The sequence below is a fragment of the Symphalangus syndactylus genome, chromosome 24 (assembly GCF_028878055.3).
Source record: "Symphalangus syndactylus isolate Jambi chromosome 24, NHGRI_mSymSyn1-v2.1_pri, whole genome shotgun sequence".
NCBI classification, from domain to species: domain Eukaryota; kingdom Metazoa; phylum Chordata; class Mammalia; order Primates; family Hylobatidae; genus Symphalangus; species Symphalangus syndactylus.
The window spans coordinates 8,984,342-9,007,800 of record NC_072446.2 but is presented as its reverse complement, the minus strand read 5'-3'; the positions used below and the strand labels follow the sequence as shown (position 1 = coordinate 9,007,800).

Here is a 23,459-nt window from a genome sequence, read left to right as displayed (position 1 = left end):
GGAATCGGGTAGTTGTATCGACCTGAGAGGGATGGAGGGGGCCCGGCCTCACAAGAAGGGAATGTTATCGTGGATGTGAGGTTGCAGGAAGGTGAGCCTGTGGGCAGGTGTTGGTGCTCCCCTCCCCGACGGGGTGGGATGGGGACAGAGCATGGGAGGGAGTATGAAGCAGGAGCTCTGTCTCGTACACATGGAATCTGAGGAGCTGGCAGATGACCTGTGGGGAGGGTGGTCCCCTGCCAATGTGTGCTGGAAGGACATGCATGTGTGTTTGTCAGCTCTGGGCTGCAGCAGGGCACAGGCATGGAAGATCAGCCATGGCAGAAGGGCAGGCTTCAGAGTGGACTCTTGGAACCAGCGCCCTTTGCCCCTCCGGCCACTGTCCTGGAGGGCTCCCAATGGCCTGGCTTTCGACGCCATTCTGCCTTGAGGGAAGTGCCCAACTTTCCTAAGTGGAACCACGCAGGATAGACCTTTTTTTTTTTTTTTTTTGAGACAGAATTTCGCTCTGGTTGCCCAGGCTGGAGCGCAATTGCGCAATCTCGGCTCACTGCAACCTCCGCCTCCCAGGTTCAAGCGATTCTCCTGCCTCAGTCTCCCGAGTAGCTGGGATTACAGGCACCTGCCACCATGCCCAGCTAATTTTGTGTTTTTAGTAGAGATGGGGTTTCACCATGTTGGCCAGGCTGGTCTCGAGCTCCTGACCTCAGGTGATCCATCCGCCTCAGCCTCCCAAAGTGCTGGGATTACAGGCGTGAGCTACTGCACCCGGTGACCACGCAGCGTGGACTTCTATGTCTGCCTCTTGCTTGGCCGTGAGTCTGGAAGGCCGGCCTGTGGCTGGTGTGCAGGTTCCTATGGCCTTGGGTGGACAATGGCAGCAGGGAAGGGAACAGCATTGGTGACGACAAGGCTCTGAGACTGAACCCTAGGAGAGGGGAGGAAGGGGCCCCCTGGGTGTGAGTCTGTTGAGCTCCTGACTGGCGGGCGCAGGCCCGTGCCACCGTGAGCTCTCCTTGCCTGTGGGCGGGGGTGCCTCCGACGCCAGCCTCGGGTCAAGGTGGGGCCCAGGCCGTTCTTACTGTTGTCCTCCAGTGATTTGCAGGACACCTTTGAAACCCTCACCAGGCACCGAATCAGCTGATTCAAAACCCTCATCAGGTATGGAATCGGCTGATGCTCTTGATCTCCGACTTGCCAGTGTGCGGAACGGCATAAATGAACCTCTGTTGCTTGCAGGCCCCCCAGCCTGTGGTATTTTGTTACCGTAGCACTAACGACTACAACAGCCATGGTCCTCCCACCAGGCCTCCTGAAAACTCCGATGCGTGCTGGAGAGAGAAGGAGAAGGGCACAGGGCACCTGCTGTGATGAAAACGGCTTTGAACTCGGGACACCCTGGAAGGGTCCTGAAGCCCCCAGGCCACACTTGGAAGAACAAAGCATGTGGGTGTTAGCTGGCTGGGGCAGGGGTGGTGGCCAGCGCTGTTTGCGTTGGGCGTATTTATAGACTTGATTTTTTTTTTTTTTTTTTGAGATGGAGTCTTGCTCTGTCGCCCAGGCTGGAGTGCAGTGGCGCAATCTCAGCTCACTGCAAGCTCCGCCTCCCGGGTTCACGCCATTCTCCTGCCTCAGCCTCTCCAAGTAGCTGGGACTACAGGCGCCCACCAGCACGCCCAGCTAATTTTTTTTGTATTTTTAGTAGAGACGGGGTTTCACCGTGGTCTCGATCTCCTGACCTCGTGATCCGCCCGCCTCGGCCTCCCAAAGTGCTGGGATTACAAGTGTGAGCCACCACGCCCAGCCTATAGACTTGATTTCTCTCCACACGTCATTCCAAGAGATAGACACTCAAACTAGGAAAATTGTTTTTATTTTAAACCAAAGTACCAGGCAGATACTTGCAAAACAACATACAAAGCAAAACTCAAACATGGCCCTTCCCTAGGGCGCCTCTGAGCAGGCACAGAGAAGTTCTCACCCTCTGCAAAATCCAATCCAATCCTCTCTTCTCAGAAAACCAAACCAAAGGCAGCCATGAAAACCCGTGTTCTGTATGTGGTTGAGAAGGTCCTCCTCTCTGCGTACTGGCTGGCCCCGAGGCGCAGAACTGGGAGGTCCAGGGAACCCTGCCCGAGGAGCCAGCAGGACCTGGAGGAGCCGGGGGCGGTGCTGACCACAACCTTCCCCACCCACTGCAGTGTGGTTCCCATGAGGATGGGGGCTTCCCCAGGGCCCTTCCCCACGCTGGGGCTTGCAGCCCCTGCCGGAAGCAGCTGGGTTGGCGGTAGACGTCCCCGAGGGCCTTGGGAAGCACTGGGAATGGGCTCCCAGCCCTGGTGGAACGGGGGATTGGGAATTAATTCTGAAGCTGGTTGTGGCTTATTTTTGTATGGCTCTGAAATTAACTTCCTCTCCCAATGCCTCAATAACTAAGGGGCAGGGGCAGAAAAGGTCCCAACCTTGTTCTTAAAAAGAAAGGAAATGAACCCACAACCCACTGAAGTTCTGTTGACGAGGGCTGTCAAGGCAGACGCGCTCGTGACTTTGACAAAGGGAAGCAGCTGGAAGGTTGCGGGTCCCAGGGTCACAGGCAGCTGTATTAGTGACAGGTTCTGAGCTGGTGGGTGGGGGCTGCAGGGCCCCCCTGACCCCCATAAAGTCATACCGCTGCATGCTGCAGAACTCAACTAGAGTGGAGATGAGTTTAAAACGGAGTATGTACATCAAAAGGTCAACATCACGCCGAAACCAGCTGACTGGGACAACAGCAAACAAAAATGTAACAGAGAAAACAAACAAGACACAGCCTCAGTAGCTTGACATGGGTGAGGGCGGCCAGGACAGGGCCCTGGTGACAATGGCGCAGAGGTGGGGTCTGGGCCGCTCGCTGGACGGACAGCCGGCCGGTTCCCTTCAGAGCAGTCAAGTGGGACACGGGACCCTCGCATTGCGGGGCCTCAGACGGGCCTTCAGCTGCCGACAGAATCAGCAGGAGCGTCCAGGGGCATCTGGCCCTCAGGGTCCTCCCGGGACATGCCCTGCTGGGGACGGCAGGAGGTCTGGGCTGGCTGCTCCCTGAGATGCCTGCCCCAGGGCCCTGGCCTGGAGGGGCCTCAGCCTGGTCTTCCTTGTGAGTCCAAGGCCAGGTCTCAGGACAGCCATGGACAGCCCTTCCAGACAGGCTCTGGGCTCCACCTTCGGCAGCTGCCCTGACCAGCCCACCCTGGGCAGCCTCCTGAACACCCAGGGGCTCTCCCTTGGACAGAGGCCACCAAGGGCCAGCCCAGGGGCTGCATGGGCGCTGGGGGCCAGGGAGCCGAGAGCTATTCTGTGGCGAAGCAGCCCAAGCCGAAGGGCCCCGACGTGAGTCCTCGACCTCCATAGTGACTGGTTGTTTATGCCCCTGCCCCAGGACTGAAGCCCTAGGGACACGCCTCACAGATCTCAGACCCCTGGGAGGGGCCGGCTCAGGGAGAGGCTGCCCAGGACCTCCACACCCGGTCAGGTGCACTCACAGGGGCTCAGGGGCCACCCAAAGAGCTAACTCGGGAAGCCTAGGCACTCAGCATTATTTTGGTTGAAAATGCTATAAATCTGACTCTTCCTAGAAGCCTACTAAGCAATTCACTTAAAAACACCCTCAGTACATGTGCAACAACGCCTGGACCACGCCTCGTCTGTGCGGCCCCTGGGCCACCTGAGCACCGGCTGGGGGCGGGGGAGGCGGGCACCCACTGGGATCTGCACCCCAAGCTCCGGGTGCGTGTTCCCACACAGGAGGAGAACGGGGCGCCAGCCACACTAAACCTACAGAAAACTGTGGGAAGAAACCAAATCCATAGGATCCATAGGTTTCACACTTGGGCTCAGCTCCCAAGTCATGAGTTAGTAATGTCCCCAGGGACCTGGCTGGGTGCAGATACCGGGGCCTCGTAACCTGCTGCACCGCGTCCAGCACCTGCAGGGTCACGCTTGGCACCTGGCTCTGCTTCCTCTGCCTCAGCTGCACCCAGGCTCCCCCTCGCCCCCGCCCACCTGGCTCCTGATCAAGGCCCAATGTGTAAACAGTATTAATAAGCAACAGATGGAAAAATATATTTCCCAAGAAAAAAGGGGGAGGAAACGTGGGACCTGAAGACCGATTTTCCAGGTTGCTCTCGCTGTTCTGCCCCCTTCTCTCTCCTCGTGATTTGTTTTGGCGACTCCTCTCTTTGGTTCTGCAGCCCACATGAGCCACCTGCCCGAGCCAGCCCTGCGGCCTCTGCCCGCTCCCTGCTGCCGCGGCTGAGAGGCAGCTGGCCCTGTCCGTCCGAGGGGCCTCGCCCTCCCGTCGGCTACTTCCGCTCGTGGTCCTCTGCCACAGCAGCCACCTCAATGGTGGCCGTGTGCTCCTCGGGCCCAGGGGCAGCCCCTGCGGGCACTGTCACAATTGTGCTAGAGCCAGGAGAGGCCTGGGCCACGTTCTGCAGGGTGGGGCCCAGGCCAGGCAATGTGAGCAGCTGCAGCGGGCTGACCACCTTGAACACCGTGCTACCGTCCTGCACGGCGGCCGTGCTCAGGACCGTGAGGCTGGACGCGTCCGGGTGGATCTCCACTGTGCTGGGGTAGGTGGAGCCGGAGGAGGCCAAGACTGTGTATCCCCCGAGCAGCGGGGAGGCTGGGGAGCTGGCAGGGGGGGCCTGAAGGGAACCCTTGCCCAGGACGGTGGAGGGCAGGGTGGACACCACTTTACCAAGGGGCACGCTGGTCAGCTGGGGGACGGGCACACCCGGGCCGAGCGCCAGCTGGGCAGACTGGGTGAGCACCTGAGAGGCCATGGCGGCCGGTCCTGATGTGGCACGTGCAAGCCGGGGCCGCTTCACAGGCGGTGGCAGGGAGACCGGCGTCAGCGTCATGAGCACGTTGCTGAGGTGCTGGGACTTGTGCTTCAGCTCCTTGGCTCGGCGACGATGCTCATCACACTGCTGCTCCAGGGCTGCAGGGAGGGACAGATGGCATCACATAGGGTCGGGGACATGGACAGCAGCATGCAGGGGACAGGGGCAGACATGCCACACCATCTGGGTGGCCCCTGGGTCAGTCGCAACCCAGGTCTGCTCACCTGATGCCACAAACCCAGATGACCACATGGCCACCAAAGGTGAGGTCTGTGGGAGACGGGGCCCAAGATGGCCCTCGGGGTAGATACCAGCCTGTGCTGACCCAGGGTCTGCACTGACCCGGGGCCTGTGTGCAAATGTGGCAATGCCGTCTCAGACCCTCCTGCACTGACCCAGGGCCTGTCTCAGACCCTCCTGTACTGACCCAGGGCCTGTCCCAGACCCTCCCGCACTGACCCAGGGCCTGTCCCAGACGCCCCCGCACTGACCCAGGGCCTGTATGTAAGCGTGGAAATGCCGTCTCAGACCCTCCTGCACTGACCCAGGGCCTGTCTCAGACCCTCCTGCACTGACCCAGGGCCTGCGTGCAAGCGTGGAAATGCCGTCTCAGACCCCTGCATGAGCTTTCACACACCCAACGTGGAAAGTTGCTCTTGTGACATATTAAAATTGAGAGGAGGAAAAGCAGCACATATGGCACATGTGTTTAAACATAAACATGCACACACACACACAGAGTGAACACACACAATGAACACACACAGTGAACACGCAGTGAACACACACACAGTGAATGCAGTGAACACACACACAGTGAACACATATGAACATACACACAGAGTGAACACAGTGAACACAAACACAGTGAACACATAGTGAACACGCAGTGAACACACAGTGAACACGCAGTGAACACACACACAGTGAACACACAGTAAGCACAGACCCCAAGAGGAGCGTGGAGGAAACGCACCAATGTCAGGGGCTTCAGCTCCGAGCAGGGTCAGGACCAGCCCTTCCCATTCTCTGTCACTGTTTTTTTTTTGAGACAGGGTCTCGCTCTGTCACCCAGACTGGAGTGCAGTGGTGCGATCTCGGCTCACTGCAACTTCCACCTCCCGGGCTCAAGCGATTGCCTGCCAGCCTCCCGAGTAGCTGGGATTACAGGCGTGCACCCACCATGCCCAGATAAGTTTTTTCAGTAGAAAAAACCATGTTGGCCAGGCTGGTCTCAAACTCCTAGCCTGAAGTGATCCACCCGCCTCGGCCTCCCAAAGCGCTGGGATAACAGACGTGAGCCACCGCGCCTGGCCTCTGTCATTTTCTCTTAATAACTACTTGGTTCATCACAGAAATGTCAGTAAATGTAAGCTTAGTGCGATGGAGAGGTCTGACTACATCATTGAAGTTCAGGTTGTTTTCCTTGCACAACAGCTGTGGAGAGAAGCTCGCCGTGGTGGCTGTGACTCCAGGAAGTGCATGTGGACGCACAGCCAGGCGGTAAACCCGTGGGCTCCCAGGTCCTCAGCCTACCGCCCAGGGGAGGGGGCGGGGGTGGTCTTGGCGTACCTGCCAGGTCCCGGGCGTACTGCTCCCGCGAGCGGTCCATCTGGCACTTGTGGCTGGCCAGCACCTTCTTCACCAGGTCCAGCATGCCGAAGTTCTGCACGATGTTGTTGAGGAGTACAGCATCTTAAAGGGTAACGCGGACACTCAGTGAGAGCCCAGGCCCTTCTTAGAGAGTCAGACCACCACCACCACCGGGGCTGCTCCTCAGGAACCCAGCCAGCCAGGAGCCCGGTTCAGAGGGAGAAGACTGAGATACATCAAGGCGATCCTCCCAAGCCTAGATTCAGCCTCCAACCCAGCAGCACAGAAGGGCCTAGGGGCAGGAGGGCCAGTGGCCTCACCTCCTGCAGACACTCCTGGGCTGAGGAGCCGGCAAGAGGGAAGATGCAGCTCCTCACCTCGAAGCTGCAGGGGAGGGTCCTGGACCCGCTGCTGCAGGCCTCTCATGGTCTCCACCAGCTCCTGGTGGAACTCCTGGATGACCTCGTCCAGCAGGCCGGCGTCCTTCAGCCCCCGCCAGAAGGTAAATGTGTCATCTGTGAGGGAAGGAGTGGGTTCAGTGGGCAGGGAAAGCGCTGCTACACAGGGCAGCCACCACAGCCACGAGGACATCACCACAGTCATGAGGACACCATGCCAGAGCCGGCAGCGCCTGGCACCGAGCTGGGCTTGCACTGCCCAGACGCACCCACAGTGCCGAAACCTAGCAGTCTGCCTCAGAGCGCCCAAGACAATGCTGCTGGAGCCAGACCTTTCTCCACAAAGACCCCACTGGCCCCACCTGGATTCCTGGAGCCCCTGTGTGGCCCGAGGTGGGCAGAGACCCCACCACCCAGCAGGAGGAACCTCGTACCTCCAATGGCCGCGGTCCAGTCGCCAGGGTCTTCACAGGTCTCTATGGTGATGGTCGCAGGAGACCCATTCACTGCAGCCGAAAGGGAACCTCAGGTGAGTGCTGTTTGACCACAGTCCCACACCCCACATACCCTGTCTGCCCTCCTCACACCACCTTCTGAACCTCTCCATCTGTTTTCACAAAACTGACAAACACAGGATACACACTAGTACAACCAAAGCGTTTACCTGCCTCGTATTTCACGGCTATTTTTAATCACAGACATTGTCACACATCAAAGGAGAAACGACACGAAAAGAAATCCCTTGACCCCATCACCCAGTTTCGGCAAATCCTCAACACTTTACTCTTCTTGTCCATGTATGATTGGACTCAACAAGCACTTTCTACCAGACCATCAGGAGCGAGACAAGGTGATCCTTCTGCTTGACTTGTTTTCCCACCGAGAGCTCTGCAGCTGCGTCTGTCACCCATGGGGCTCGCCCTCACCTCGCCTCTTCAAGTGATGCTTCATCGAAGTCATTGTAAATCTCAGTATCTATCATGTTTCCATTTTTCTACACCAGAACAAGTGGGGCTTTGAGAGACAGAAACCGTCCTGGCTCTTCCTGTGGGTCCCTCTCCTGCGCCTGCAGAACATGACTGGGCATGTCATTCATATTTGGCCATTTTTGGGCGTTGCTGATAGAGACTTTATACACAGATCTGGCTTAAAAAACAAACCCGGGGCCGGATGTGGTGGCTCACGCCTGTAATCCAGGCACTTTGGGAGGCTGAGGCGGGTGGATCACCTGAGGTCAGGAGTTCGAGAACAGCCTGGGCAACATGGCGAAACCCTGTCTCTACTAAAATACAAAAAGTCAGCCAGGTGTGGCGGCGTGCGCCTGTAATCCCAGCTACTCGGGAGGCTGAGACAGGAGAATCACTAGAACCCGGAAGGCAGAGGTTGCAGCGAGCCAAGATCAGGCCACTGCACTCCAGCCTGGGTAACAGAGCGAGACTCCATCTCAAAAAAAAAAAAAAAAAAAAAAAAAACCAACAACCTGGAAGCAGTTTAATGTTTTGGTCATGCTGGCCTTTTCCACATTCATCAAAGACATGGCAGTGGTGAATATTACTCATACATCTGGAATTATGTGGGGCATGAATGAGTAGTTTTTCCTAGTTTGGGCTGATACACCATCTTTTACTAACTGCACAGTAGCCAAGTCAATGGTTCTCAGAGATTTCAGGTTAAAGAACCCAAATCATCTTCAGAAGAGCTGAGCCTCAGCCTAGCTGTGAGGCACTGACTACAGGGCGTGGAAGGCCCAGTTCTTTCCCTGGCAGGTGATCAGGCAGGGCCCACACTAACACGGTGGAGCCGCTGGGGAGGCCCTGGGGAAGACAGACAGGAGGCTGGGCTCTACCTGGCCCCTCTGACCACAGCGGCCCAAGTGTCCTGGGCTTTTCAGGACTCAGCACTGAACCTGCCAGGCTGCCCCGGCAGGACATGGAAGGGGGCCCAGGAGAAGGGTGAGGCCTCCCTACTGCCCTGGCCTCACTCTCCTACCCAGCGGGACAGGACAGGACTCAACTGGGTGCCACCTGGGGCCAACAACAAGGACGTCCCTGGGCACACAGGAACACAATCCAGCCAGCAATGAGGAGTAGCAGCTTAGGGACAATGCACGTGGCATTGCTGGAAACACGTCACCAAAGACCACCCAGAGATGTGACCAGGGAGCCCAGGACCTAACTTCACTTCAACTTCAGTTTGTTTGTTTGTTTTGAGATGGAATCTCACACTGTCCCCCAGGCTGGAGGGCACTGGAGCGATCTCGGCTCACTGCAACCTCCACCTCCTGGGTTCAAGCGATTCTCCTGCCTCAGCCTCCTGAGTAGCTGGGATTACAGGCATGCACCACCACATCCGGCTAATTTCTGTACTTTTAATAGAGACAGGGTTTCACCCTGTTGGCCAGGCTGGTCTGGAACTCCTGGCCTCAAGTGATCCGCCCGCCTCAGCCTCCCAATGTGCTGGGGTTACAGGTGTGAGCCACCGCGCCCAGCCTAACTTTAGTTTTAAGAAAAATTTCTCTATTCATAAAGCTAGAAAGAATTCTAGGGAATAACCTTTCCACAATTTAGAGCTATAGACACCAACATGGAAGAGTATCTAAACCGTCACCCAAAAACCCAAGTGGCAGGAATACCTGCAGCAAGGCACCCAGCACGGAAGGCTGGAGTGTAGGCGCGCAGTTCCATAAACCGCCAGGTCAGGAGGGAAGCGGGTCCAGATCTGGGGCTGGGCCGTGGGGGTGGGAGGGAGGGGGCCGGGTGGGTGCCCAGGCACTCTCTGTTACTCGCTATACCCTTCCCCACACGTGAGTTATTGTATTACAACAAAAATGGCTTAAAAAGAAAAGTGCGGCCGGGCGCGGTGGCTCACGCTTGTAATCCCAGTACTTTGGGAGGCCGAGGCGGGCGGATCACGAGGTCAGGAGATCGAGACCACTGTGAAACCCCGTCTCTACTAAAAATACAAAAAAAATTAGCCGGGCGTGGTGGCGGGCGCCTGTAGTCCCAGCTACTCGGAGAGGCTGAGGCAGGAGAATGGCGTGAACCCGGGAGGCAGAGCTTGCAGTGAGCCGAGATCGCGCCACTGCACTCCAGCCTGGGCGACAGAGCGAGACTCCGTCTCAAAAAAAAAAAAAAAAAAAAAAAAAAAAAGAAAAGTGCTTCAATCTTCCTTGTCAATGAAAGCAGCAATTCTGCCAGATCTCCTCTGTGAGGAAGGAGGAGGATGATCCCAGACAACTTAGGGCCCCAGGCAGGAGACCAGTGGCCCTGGCGTGAGCAAACACCTGGAGCCAGGGAGGCCCCCCAGGGGCATGTCACCCTCTGTGGCCATGGCCAGGGTGGGGCTGGGTCAGGACGAGCAGCCCTGTGCACCTACCGTCGGCTGCGGCAGGCGTGAGGGGAATGTACTCGGCCGACGTGGGGCTGCTCAGGGACACACGGGCTCCTGAGAGGTCAATCTTTGTGCTGCGGCAGGTGTTGGAGCAGACCTTGTCGTGCTGGTAGAAGTCCAGTTCCCCGGAGTCCATGATCTTCCTGTGACAGACGGTGGCACGGAGCGTCCAGGTTGGCCCCACAGCCGAAGGCACCTGGCCCGCCCTCCCTGACCTGGGCCGTCCACCTGTGTGGGGCAGTCCTAGCAGAGGCGCTGGCAGCTCCACAGGGCAGGGTGGGCTCCGCTTCCCTCTTAGCGCAAGCTCGGCGTGCAGGACCTGCTGCTGAAGAAGCAGCTGGCCCAGCCCCACACTATGGCACTGTCCCCAGGAAGGGGTGAGCACTGGCCAGCAGGTATCCTGGAGGTGCCCGTCAGAATCTGTGGGGCTGGGCCTTTCTGGGACGTCCCACTACCCCAGCCCCAAGGGAGTGACCCACAGCTAACAAAGGTGGGCCCAGCCCACCTGCATCATGCGTCACTCATTCTGAAGCAGAGGAAGGTTGGAAATCACTTCCAGCAGAAGCCTTCCTCCTTCTAAAGGCACAGAGACAGCAAAGGGGAGTGATGAGGGCGCAGGACAGCACCAACGGCCATGGCTGCCGCTCATCCTCATCTTTACCAGGAAGGTTTTGCACGGCCCAACCTGCTGAGACCCACCCTCCCAGGGCCCTCTCTTCTGCCTCTCTGGAGGTCCAGGGTCTCAGTCCTGTGTGTCTCAACGAGCCTGCCTTGACCCATGAAACGAGGGTCAGAGGCTCCAGCCTCATTCAATCTTTGGGCAGCGCTGACCTCAGGCACACACAGGCTGATGCTTCTGTGGTCAGCTCAGGACTCGCCTACCTGGCCGGTGGTCCCCACAGCTGTGCCACCAGCCACGTTCCAGAAAATCAGAGGCCAGTTCAGCTGGACAGGGCCTGAGCCATGGGAAAGGACCCAGGGCTAGTCACTCATGAGGCCTCAAACTCTGACTCCAGCACAAAGCAGGGGCCCTCCTTGGGAAGCAAGGTAGAGGCCAGGCCCACAAAGACCGAAACTGAGGCTCATGATTCACAGATAAAGTGAAGGCCGGGCACGGTGGCTCATGCCTGGAATCCCAGCACTTTGGGAGGCTGAGGCAGGTGGATCACCTGAAGTCAAATGTTGGAGCCTAGCCTGGCCAATATGGCGAAATCCCGTCTCTACTAAAAATACAAAAATTAGCCGGGTGTGGTGGCGAGCACCTGTAAACCCAGCTACTGGGGAGGCTGAGGAAGAGAACTGCTTGAACCCAGGAGGCAGAGTTTGCAGTGAGCCAAGATCATGCCACTGCACTCCAGCCTGGGCAACAGAGCAAGACTCCGTCTCAAAAAAAAAGTGAAAGAAATGACAGAAATAAAGAATAACATAAAAGGCCAAAATCTGATGCACAAATACCAGATTATACCTTTCTTTTTATTTATTTTCAGAATGCATAATTGGAACAGACCCTTTTCTTTTCCCTTTTATTCTTGTTTTTTTTTTTTTTTGAGACAGAGTCTCCCTCTGTAACCCAAACTGGATTGTAGTGGCACAATCACAGCTCACTGCAGCCTTGACTTCCAGGCTCCAGTGATCCTTCCACCTTAGCCTCTCGAGTAGCTGGGACCACAGGCATATGCCACCAAATCCAGATAATTTTTTTTATTTTTAGTAGAGATGAGGGCTCATTATTTTGCCCAGGCTGGTCTCAAACTCTTGGCGTCAAGTGAGCCTCCTGCCTCAGCCTCCTAAAGTGTTGGGATTACAGGTGTGAGCCACGTGCCCAGCCAACCCTTTATTTTACAATGGTGAAATAGCCACAGGCACCTTCAGGTAAAGAATTGGTGGAAATTAAAATGACTGACAAAACAATTCTAAAAATCTGATAGCGTCCCTGTTGGCAGGGGTGTGGGAGTCGGGTTTACTGTTTTGGGTGTGAGCAGGTGCAGCCACCCGGGAGGTTGTCAGCACTTACCACATCTAAAATACGCCTCATCTTCAAAATCCCAAAACCCCACAAGAAAGCAAGAGCTGCCAGGGCCCCTTCCAGCAGGGAGGCTAACCCTGCGCCAGCGCCCACCTGAGCATGATGCCGTTCATGCGGATGGCTCTCTTCCAGTCCTTCAGGGTGGACTTCCCGGCCAGGTGCACAAACTCCTTCGGGCTGATTACATGCTCGTCATACTGTGGGGGACACAGTCATGTGGGTTAGGCTTGGCTGGGACACCACATAGGGTGCCCCCATCTCCTATCCGACCCTGAGTAAGGGGCGCAAGGCAGGAAGAGCGCCACGGCACGGCTCTGACTAGTGCAGGTCTCCTACAGAGCATTCAGGTAAAACAAGGACATGACCCACAGGCACGGTGGCTGCAGTGGGGAGCGGCTGTCTCCTCCAGCCCTGAGGGGGCTGAGCTGCTGCGTGCCTGGGGCTAGACAGGGCTGGGCTGACCACACCAGGTAGAAGGTGTGTGGCCTTCTCTTCCTCCAGGTAGACTAAGCAAACTGCTTTTGTGCAATGTTATTTTATAAATACACATAATTGCATATGTTACATTGCAGATAGCAACAGATGCCAGCATATGGGTGGAGCTGGGAACGCCGCCTTCCTCAGGTCCCTCCTGACACCACCTTCCCCGTGCAGCAAATGCCAGCACCTGCTCTCACTCTGACACACACACAGCACACGCACGCACACACACACACACACACACACACACACACACACACACAGTCTGTTTCTAAGCCAGGGGAACCCTCCTGCTTGCTAATTTCACCCATGTGGGAGCTCAGAGAACCTGAGAAGGTAAAATATCCTGTTCAATCTTGTTACACAAGCAATTATTGAAACCAAAAAGGGGAAATAAAACTGCATTTACTTAGAAAACAAGCAGGCTGGGGATGGAGGAGTCACAAGGTCTCAGCAGCTGGACCCAGGAGGCCTGAGTACGGGGGCCACCTCCACCCCCGGGCCGTGCCCAGGTCTAGCTCGCTGAAGGAAGCGATGCTCCCAATCCGAGCCCACTCTCTCATGACCCCTGTGCCACAGATGGGAACACTGAGCCCAGCCAGTCTCTGGCTCTCCCTCACACAGCTGATCAGGGAGATCCGACAGAAGTCCAGCAGGTGGAATCCAGAAGATTCTCTGGCCACTGTCGGAGCCTGGCAGGAAGCCTGAACTGGCTGTGACTGAGGCTGCTTCTGGCCATCACCTCTACCCAACATGGCTCACACCTAGAAAACTCAACTGTACCCAAAGGGCCTGATCCTACCTAGAGCTCTGGGCTCAGCCAGCCTCACCTCCCCACCCCTCCTAGGCCTGCCTCTTTCCTTTCTTGCTTTCACCTTTGTTACTCTTCTCACCCCAGGTTTTCCTCTCCCAGCTAGGAAGCCACATGCTGTACTCTCCTGAGTGGCTCCAGGTGCTTGAGCATGTCACGCTTACCAGAGCTGCCAGAGCCCAGAGCTAACACAGCCCGCCCCTGACCCTCCAGAGCTAACACGGCCCGCTCCTGACCCTCCAGAGCTAACACGGTCTGCTCCTGACCCTCCAGAACTAACGCGGCCCGCTCCTGACCCTCCAGAGCCCATGCGGCCCGCTCCTGACCCTCCAGAGCTAACACGGCCCGCTCCTGACCCTCCAGAGCTAACACGGCCCGCTCCTGACCCTCCAGAGCCCATGCGGCCCACTCCTGACCCTCCAGAGCCAATGCGGCCCGCTCCTGACCCTCCAGAGCTAACGCGGCCTGCTCCTGACCCTCCAGAGCTAACACGGCCCGCTCCTGACCCTCCAGAGCTAACACGGTCCGCTCCTGACCCTCCAGAGGTAACACGGCCCGCTCCTGACCCTCCAGAGCCCATGCGGCCCACTCCTGACCCTCCAGAGCCAATGCGGCCCGCTCCTGACCCTCCAGAGCCCATGCGGCCCGCTCCTGACCCTCCAGAGCTAACACAGCCCGCTCCTGACCCTCCAGAGCTAATGCGGCCCGCTCCTGACCCTCCAGAGCTAACACGGCCCGCTCCTGACCCTCCAGAGCCCATGTGGCCCACTCCTGACCCTCCAGAGCCAATGCGGCCCGCTCCTGACCCTCCAGAGCTAACGCGGCCTGCTCCTGACCCTCCAGAGCTAACGCGGCCCGCTCCTGACCCTCCAGAGCTAACACGGCCCGCTCCTGACCCTCCAGAGCTAACGCGGCCCACTCCTGACCCTCCAGAGCCAATGCGGCCCGCTCCTGACCCTCCAGAGCTAACGCGGCCCGCTCCTGACCCTCCAGAGCCAATGCAGCCCGCTCCTGATCCTCCAGACCACAGCCACGTGGCCCTGCTCTCATCTCTGAGGTCCTCCTAGGGCGTCTCTATCGATGCTGAAGAGAGAGGACTGGTCGGATTACCCACGTTTCCCCCTGACTCTTCACACCTTCTCACACCACAACACTTCCATCTAGAGGCCTCTTATCTCCGCCTGCAACGCACATTCAGAACATCCTTCAGTCATGATTTGCTGGTGGCAAACTTGTGTCTTTTTCTGAAAATGTCTTTCTTCCAGCATAATTTTAAAGACGACCTCACGGTGTCATCACTTGCCACACAGTGAGGCTTTGGCACTGCCACCTCTGCTCCTGCACTGCTTTCAGGAGCTCACAGCCAGCAGGATTCTTGCTCCTGAGCGATCCGTCTCTCCTCCTGGCTAGACTGAGGATCTTCTCTGTCCGTCATTCTGGAATTTCATTATGATGTCACCTATGGTACATTTCTTTAGTGTTTCCAACTTCTAATTCTGATACAATTTCAAACTCACAGGGTAATTGCCAGGATAGTCCAGGGAGCTCTCACATGCGCGTTCCAGACTCACTGCCTGCTCCCTTGCCCCCACCTAGACCTGTGCATGTGCAGCTGCTGTGAGTGAAGCAGAGACGTCGGGACCCTGAGCCCTCAACACTTGCGTATATTTCCTAAGAACAAGGTTCTCTTATGCAGCCACAGAATGCCTCACATTAGGGAACTGTCATTCATACATTATTCTCTAACCCACTGTCCATATTCAAATTCATGAATTGTCCCAATGATAGCCTTTTTGCAAAAAAAAATTTTTTTTTGAGACAGAGTCTCACTGTCACCCAGGCTGGAGTGCAGTGGTGCAATCTTGGGCTCACTGCAACCTCCACCTCCCAGGTTCAAGAGAGTCTCTTGCCTCAGCCTCCCGAGTAGCTGGGAGTACAGGCACATGCCACCATGCCTGGCCAATTTTTTTGCATTTTTCGTAGAGATGGGGTTTCACCATGTTGGCTAGTCTGGTCTCAAACACCTGACCTCAGGTGATTCACCCACCTCGGCCTCCCAAAGTGCTGGGATTACAGGCGTGAGTCACCACGCCCAGCCTGCATTTTTTTCTGATGCAGGATCCAGCCCAAGACTGTGGAGCATGCAGCTGCCTTGCTCTTCAGCTTTCGTCCCCATTAAGACTGCAGCAGGCCAGGCGCAGTGGCTCACACCTGTAATCCCAGCACTGTGGGAGGCCGAGGCGGACGGGTCACCTGAGGTCAGGAGTTCGGGCTCAGACTGGCCAACGTGGCGAAACCCCGTCTCTACTAAAAATACAAAAATTAGCCGGGCATGGTGGTGGGTGCTTGTAGTCCCAGCTACTCAGGAGGCTGAGGCAAGAGAATCACTTGAACCCAAGAAGCGGAGGTTGCGGTGAGCCGAGATCGCGCCATTGCACTCCAGTCTGGGCGACAGAGGAAGACTCCGTCTCAAAAAAAAAAAAAAAAAAGATGGAGCAGCTTCTCAGCCTGTCTGTGTTTTTCTTCGCCTTGACATTTTTGGAGCTTGTGGGTCAGGTGTTACGTAGGCTGTCTCTCCATGTGTGTCTGCTGTTTTCTCATGAGTAGAGTCAGACTATGAACTGTTGGAAGAACGCCACAGAACTCCTGCTCACTACAGCAGGAGGCTCAAGGCGGAGGTCTGTCTGAGCCTGATGATGTGAAGATGGATGGCTGGGTTAAGGAGGCACCTGCCAGCTTTCCCACCACAGCTACGACTGACGTCTGCAATGGCTGCGTGGTTTACAGGGATGCTCTGAAACTAGTCTGAGCACCTGCTCATGACTCTGACCCCACCATTCCTCCCACGCTTTACTTCTCTCTATGCATTTATTTAACATAAATAAATAACATGAAATATATGGAGATAGGTATATAGACTCATAGATTTTATTTTACTTGAGTGATGACCCATGACTATCACTATTTATTTGGATGCTAAAAGCCACCCTAGATCTGGCAGTGGGGTCTTCATCCAGGCTGGAGTCAGTCAGGGCCCTCGCACTGTGGACCACTCTTCCTCACTTATGAAAGTTCTCAGTCTCTCTCTCCTCCTTCCAGAACTCAAATAGATGTGTTCGACTCTCGTGCTTCCTGAATAAATCGCTTTATTTCTATTTACCAGTCCTAATTCTCTCTTCAGCTATGGCTAATCTGCTAAAGACCTATCCACTAAGTGTTGAATTTCAATCCTATCTCTAGTCGTGTTTCTGCAGAATCTACTTATGCTTTACTCATGCTCTTTTTTTTTTTTTTTAAGAGGAAACTGGAGTCTCAGTATGTTACCCAGGCTGCTCTTGAACTCCTGGGCTCAAGCAATCCTCCTGCCTCGGCCTCCCAAAGTGTCAGGATTGCAGGTGTTAAGCCATGGTGCCTGGCCTCTTTTATTTCTTAAAATAAATTATTAAATATAACGATTTTATCTTCTAAGCCTTAAAACTCCAACAGCTGAGGCTGCTGCAGGGCCGATTCTGCAGCCTGTGGCTTCTGTGTGGCCTGTGGCTTCTGTCCAGGAGGGGCAGCCTCTTCCACACGGTGGGAGGGCCTCCCAGCCTCCCTGTGGCTTCTGTGTGGCCTGTGGCTTCTGTGGCTTCTGCTCCAGGAGCACTGCTTCTTGTGTGTCCAGGGTTCTGCGGAAATTACTCGAAACCCGAGATAAAGGTGAATTCTTCCAAAAAGTATTTTTTGTTTGTTTCTGTCAGATTCCTGGGGGAACTGCCAGCTGGAAGCCACTGATAACTACACTCTCAGCTTGAGGCTTTCAGACCATCCAGGCCACCTATGAATCCTCAAGGGGGTGTCTCCTTCCCTGTGCTGGGGACAGGAGGTATGGGAGTACGCGGTGGATTCACCCTTGGAGGTGCCAGCTTTGGAAGGGACAGTCCCCACCCCCCACCCAGCACACACACCTTGAGGAGGCCTTGGGCTTTGTCTTCTGATTTCCAGCCCTGCAAGGCTAGGAAAACCAAGCTCAGGCCAAGGCTCTCAGGGCAAAAGCTGGGCACGGCACCCCATCTGCCTCTCAATTCTGTCACTATTAGGTCCCCAGCCCTCAGCACTTCCTCTTTCTTAGCCCGTGTGAGGCAGCATCTGTAAGATGCTTTATGGAAATGTCTTCACTGGCACTTTTCGACTGTTCCAGCACAGGTGAGCCTGGGCACCTGACCTATCAGTGTTGTCAGAAAGAGAAGACCTTTCCCACTCATCCTAATCCTTACCAAGGAGGCAGTCTTTTTGGAGCAGCTCTCACTGGATCTGCTGGGTAAAGCTCCTTGTCCAGGGGCAGCCTCTTCCACACGGTGGGAGGGCCTCCCAGCCTCCCTGCCACAGTGCACTGTGGCCACAGCAAATTCCTTTTCCTGAAGGTTCTTCCCGCGCCTCCTTCACTCTCCCCAGCCCTGGAGACCCTGCCTCAGGATGCACTTGGCACAGCTGCACCACCGAAGCAGTCACAGACGCCATGAGGCCTCTCTCCTGGGCCCTGAACGCAGCCTGTGCTCACCTGAACACATTTCACATTGATGCCGGGACACACAAACTTCCTCCAGATGAGGTTGGCTCTGCTGTCCCCACAGGTGATGGGGTACACAATCTCAGCCTCCAGGTTCTCCCCCTCTTCAGCCATCTTCACTTCTCACAGGCACATTGACAGGGAAGGGTAAAAGCAGAAAATCAGTTACAACCTCTTCAAAGCATTTCCTGAAAATGCAGAAAATAGCTACCAACATGGAAACCAAAAATTAAAATCCAGGAAGGCCTGAGATAGAGCCAAGGTGGGCAGGGCATGCCCATCAGTACCGTTAGAGTTTCAGGGTTAAACTCACTAAACAGATTTAAATATCGTTACATTAACAGAATTCCATTAAACTATGGTTCAACTGAAGAGCCACTTAGGAAAATAAAATTAAATTTTAATTGAAACAATTCTAGGGAAACCTAAGGTTTTAAAGGTTCTAGGGCCTTTAATCTCAGGCAAAAGAAAAATATTAAGAGTGTTATAAAGAATTTTTGTAATCCCAGCACTTTGGGAGGCCGAGGCGGGCGGATCACGAGGTCAAGAGATCGAGACCATCCTGGCCAACATGGTGAAACCCCGTCTCTACTAAAAATACAAAAATTAGCCGGGCGTGGTGGTGGGCACCTGTAGTCCCAGCTACTTGGCAGGCTGAGGCAGGAGAATGGCGTGAACCTGGGAGGTGGAGATTGCAGTGAGTCGAGATCGCACCACCGCACTCCAGACTGGGTGACAGAGCAAGACTCCATCTCAAAAAAAGAAAAAAAAAGAATTTTTACTGGGCCAGGTGAGGTGGCTCCCACCTGTAATCCCAGCACTTTGGGAGGCCCAGGTGGGTGAATCACCTGAGGTCAGGAGTTTGACACCAGCCTGGCCAACATGGCAAAACCCCATCTCTACTAAAAATACAAAAATTAGCTGGGCATGGTGGCATGCGCTTGTAATCTCAGCTACTTGGGAGGCTGAGGCAGGAGAACTGCTTGAACCTGCGGGACAGAGGTTGCAGTGAGCTGAGATCATGCCATCACACTCTAGCCTAGGCGACAGAGTGAGACTCCGTCTCAAAAAAAAAAAAAAAACAATTTTTACTGGCCAGGCTCAGTGGCTCACACCTGTAATCCCAACACTTTGGGAGGCTGAGGCTGGAGGATCACATGAGGCCAGGAGTTCGAGACCAGCCTGGGCAACAGTGGGACCCTATTTCTTGAAAAAAAAAAAAGTTTTTTAATTAGCTGGGTGTGGTGGCACATGCCTGTAGTCCCAGCTACTCAGGAGGCTGAGGTAGGAGAATCATCTGAGCCTGGGAGGTCAAGGCTATGGTGAACGGTGATCGTGCCACTGCACTCTAGCCTGGGCAACAGAACAAGACCCTGTCTCAAAAAACAAAACCTTTTTTACTACCATTCACTCATCATTATAATAAACAGACACAGGCAAAACAAGAGTACTGAAACAGTGAGAAGAAAACAAAATCCCAAAGAGGAGAGAGCTGCAAACTTGGGGCCAAGTGACTTTGCTCTCCCATTAGCCATGGGCAGAGAAAGGGCTGTCATTACAGACACATGGCAGGCCCCACCTGGGGGCCCTGGGGCCTGGCCTCTCACTCCTAAGGGCACACAGCTTGGGAATCAGCCCGAACGAAGACCTTGTATATCTCTGGCTGTTCGTCATTTTGACTGCAGGACTGTCCTGTCCCTACTGCGGCAAGAAGGCAAACTTCCCACCTAAGACGGCTTCCTACCTAACACGGCTTCCTTGAGCTGGGAGGAGGCTGTGAAGGCCGCGGCAGCTGCCGCCGCTGCATTTTCTGTCTCCATGTTATCTTCTGTCAGGTCGCCCCTGGTGAAGTGAAGGGAGGAGAGAATAGAATCAGGATCCCGGAGGGCACAACCTGCAGGGCACTATTTTCCTGACAGCGCTTTGCTGACCTGTTACACTTTTCTAATTTAATTCAGAAATGGCAGAGGGGCCGGGTGCGGTGGCTCATGCCTGTAATCCCAGCACTTTGGGAGGCTGAGGTGGGAGGGTCACTTGAGGTCAGGAGTTCGAGACCAGCCCGGCCAACACGGTGAAACCCCATCTCTACTAAAAAAAAATACAAAACTTAGCTAGACATGGTGGTATATGCCTGTAGAAGTTGGGGTAGGAGAACCACTTGAACCTTGGAGGCAGAGGTTGCAGTGAGCCAAGATCACACCACTGCACTCCAGCCTGGGTGACAGAGCGAGATGCCGTCAAAATTAAAAAAAAAAAAAAAAAAAAGAAATGGCAGAGACTGCGCAGGTCCGAGCACTGATGGGGAGGGACAAGCTGGTCTCGAGATCACACATTTTGTGTGTGGCTCATGGTGGCGAGCACCCAGAACAGCACCCAGCAGGTAAAGCCAGCAGGTGAGGCTGGGTGCAGTGGCTCACGCCTGTAATCCCAGTACTTTGGGAGGCTGAGGCGGGCAGATCACTTGAGGTCAGGAGTTCAAGACCAGCCTGGCCAACATGGTGAAACCTCATCTCTACCCAAAATACAAAAATTAGCCGGGCGTGGTGGTACACACCTGTAATCCCAGCTACTTGGGAGGCCGAGACAGGAGAATCGCCTGAACCCTGGAAACGGAGGTTGCAGTGAGCCGAGATCGTACCACTGCATTCCAGCCTGGGCGACAGAGCGAGACTCTGTCTCGGGGAAAAAAAAAAAACCCAGCAGCTGAAACCAGCAGGATTCATGGAGGCAGCGAGTGCCCCAGCAAGGATTCTATGCTTCCATTTCTGTCTTTAATATAAAGTGTTTTATTTCCACGATAATTACTTCATATGGCTATAGAAACTATCAGAAAATACAAACTTTTATAAGAAAAGTCACTATGGCCCAACCTCATAACAAACTAAATTGTAGACAAAAGGGTAAAAGACGAAACCATAAAAGTATTAGAAGGAAAAAAATAGTTTTTTTTGGCTTGTTTCAAAGTGACAAAGGGTTTTCTCATACAATACAAAACCAAGAAATAAAAACAAAGATAACTTTGCCTTAAAATATAAAAATAAAAACTTTCAATGCCAGGAAAAAAAAACACCACAAACAAATTTTTTTTTTTTTTTTTTTTTTTTTTTTTTTTTGAGACGGAGTCTCGCTCTGTCGCTCAGGCTGGAGTGCAGTGGCTCTCGGCTCACTGCAAGCTCCGCCTCCCAGGTTCATACCATTCTCCTGCCTCAGCCTCCAGAGTAGCTGGGACTACAGGCGCCCACCACCATGCCTGGCTAATTTTTTGTATTTTTAGTAGAGACAGGGTTTCACTGTGTTAACCAGGATGGTCTCGATCTCCTGACTTCATGATCCTCCCGCCTCGGCCTCCCAAAGTGCTGGGATTACAGGCATGAGCCACCGCGCCCAGCCACCACAACAATTTTTTAAGAAAAGGAAGAACTTGGTGGTAAAATGATTAAAACATAAGGACAACAAACCACTAATTTCCTGATATGACATAAAGAGGTCCCACCATTGCACTCCAGACCAATGTCACAGCACAACAGGGAAACGCAAAGGCCACAAGCAGGGGCCCTGAAGAAACCCTGGGAACACACTCATGAGAAATGCAAACAGAAACCAGCACAGGAGGCCACTTTCCCCTAGAGAACTCACAGAAAGGAACCAGCATCACCACGCGTATGGGAGAGTCTTGGGGTGGTGGTGCCGGCCCAGGACGCAGGACTCCAATGGCATCGTTGGTGAGAGCTATGAGGAGGGTACTCCACCTGCAGCCTAGAAACATGCCCCTCTGACCCACCTCCATTTCTAGAAACATGCCCTTCTGACCCCACCTCCATTTCTAGAAACATGCCCTTCTGACCCACACCTCCATTTCTAGAAACATGTCCTTCTGACCCCATCTCCATTTCTAGAAACATGCCCCTCTAACCCCACCTCCATTTCTAGAAACATGCCCCTCTGACCCCACCTCCATTTCTAGAAACATGCCCCTCTGACCCCACCTCCATTTCTAGAAACATATCCCTCTAATCCACACCTCCATTTCTAGAAACATGCCCCTCTAACCCCACCTCCATTTCTAGAAACATGCGCCTCTGACCCCACCTCCATTTCTAGAAACATGCCCCTCTGACCCCACCTCCATTTCTAGAAACATATCCCTCTAATCCACACCTCCATTTCTAGAAACATGCCCCTCTAACCCCACCTCCATTTCTAGAAACATGCCTCTCTGACCCCACCTCCATTTCTAGAAACATGCCCTTCTGACCCACACCTCCATTTCTAGAAACATGCCCTTCTGACCCCACCTCCATTTCTAGAAACATGCCCTTCTGACCCCACCTCCATTTCTAGAAACATGCCCCTCTAACCCCACCTCCATTTCTAGAAACATGCCTCTCTGACCCCACCTCCATTTCTAGAAACATGCCCCTCTGACCCACCTCCATTTCTAGAAACATGCCCTTCTGACCCACACCTCCATTTCTAGAAACATGCCCTTCTGACCCCACCTCCATTTCTAGAAACATGCCCTTCTGACCCACACCTCCATTTCTAGAAACATGCCCCTCTAACCCACCTCCATTCCTAGAAACATGCCCCTCTGACCCCACCTCCATTTCTAGAAACATGCCCCTCTGACCCACACCTCCATTTCTAGAAACATGCCCCTCTAACCCCACCTCCATTTCTAGAAACATGCCCCTCGAACCCCACCTCCATTTCTAGAAACATGCCCTTCTGACCCCACCTCCATTTCTAGAAACATGTCCCTCTGACCCCACCTCCATTTCTAGAAACATGCCCCTCTAACCCCACCTCCATTTCTAGAAACATGCCCTTTTGACCCCACCTCCATTTCTAGAAACATACCCCTCTAACCCCACCTCCATTTCTAGAAACATGCCCTTCTGACCCCACCTCCATTTCTAGAAACATGCCCTTCTGACCCACACCTCCATTTCTAGAAACATGCCCCTCTAACCCACCTCCATTCCTAGAAACATGCCCCTCTGACCCCACCTCCATTTCTAGAAACATGCCCCTCTGACCCACACCTCCATTTCTAGAAACATGCCCCTCTAACCCACCTCCATTCCTAGAAACATGCCCCTCTAACCCCACCTCCATTTCTAGAAACATACCCCTCTAACCCCACCTCCATTTCTAGAAACATGCCCCTCTGACCCCACCTCCATTTCTAGAAACATGCCCTTCTGACCCCACCTCCATTTCTAGAAACATGCCCCTCTAACCCCACCTCCATTTCTAGAAACATGCCCCTCTAACCCCACCTCCATTTCTAGAAACATGCCTCTCTGACCCCACCTCCATTTCTAGAAAC

At 54.4% G+C, this 23,459-nt stretch overlaps 1 protein-coding gene across 10 annotated transcripts in view; it reads right to left on the bottom strand.

Annotated features, from left to right (window-relative positions):
• Positions 1-1,857: 1,857 nt before the first annotated feature.
• Positions 1,858-23,459, bottom strand: part of GMEB2 (glucocorticoid modulatory element binding protein 2) — a 43,573-nt gene continuing 21,971 nt past the window's right edge. For 5 of the 10 annotated variants that reach the window (XM_055266080.2, XM_063634095.1, XM_063634096.1 and 2 more), the window contains 8 exons: positions 19,872-19,969; positions 18,119-18,246; positions 12,381-12,484; positions 10,247-10,404; positions 7,306-7,377; positions 6,851-6,988; positions 6,453-6,575; positions 1,858-4,978 (listed from right to left, as the gene is read on the bottom strand). In XM_055266080.2, the coding sequence (XP_055122055.1) occupies positions 4,338-4,978; positions 6,453-6,575; positions 6,851-6,988; positions 7,306-7,377; positions 10,247-10,404; positions 12,381-12,484; positions 18,119-18,246; positions 19,872-19,969 (1,462 nt within the window). In that variant the 3' untranslated portion in view covers positions 1,858-4,337. Of the gene's footprint in view, positions 4,979-6,452; positions 6,576-6,793; positions 6,989-7,305; positions 7,378-10,246; positions 10,405-12,380; positions 12,485-18,118; positions 18,247-19,871; positions 19,970-23,459 lie in introns of those variants that run through there. The other 5 variants (XM_055266077.2, XM_063634092.1, XM_055266078.2 and 2 more) reach the window with 2 other exon arrangements.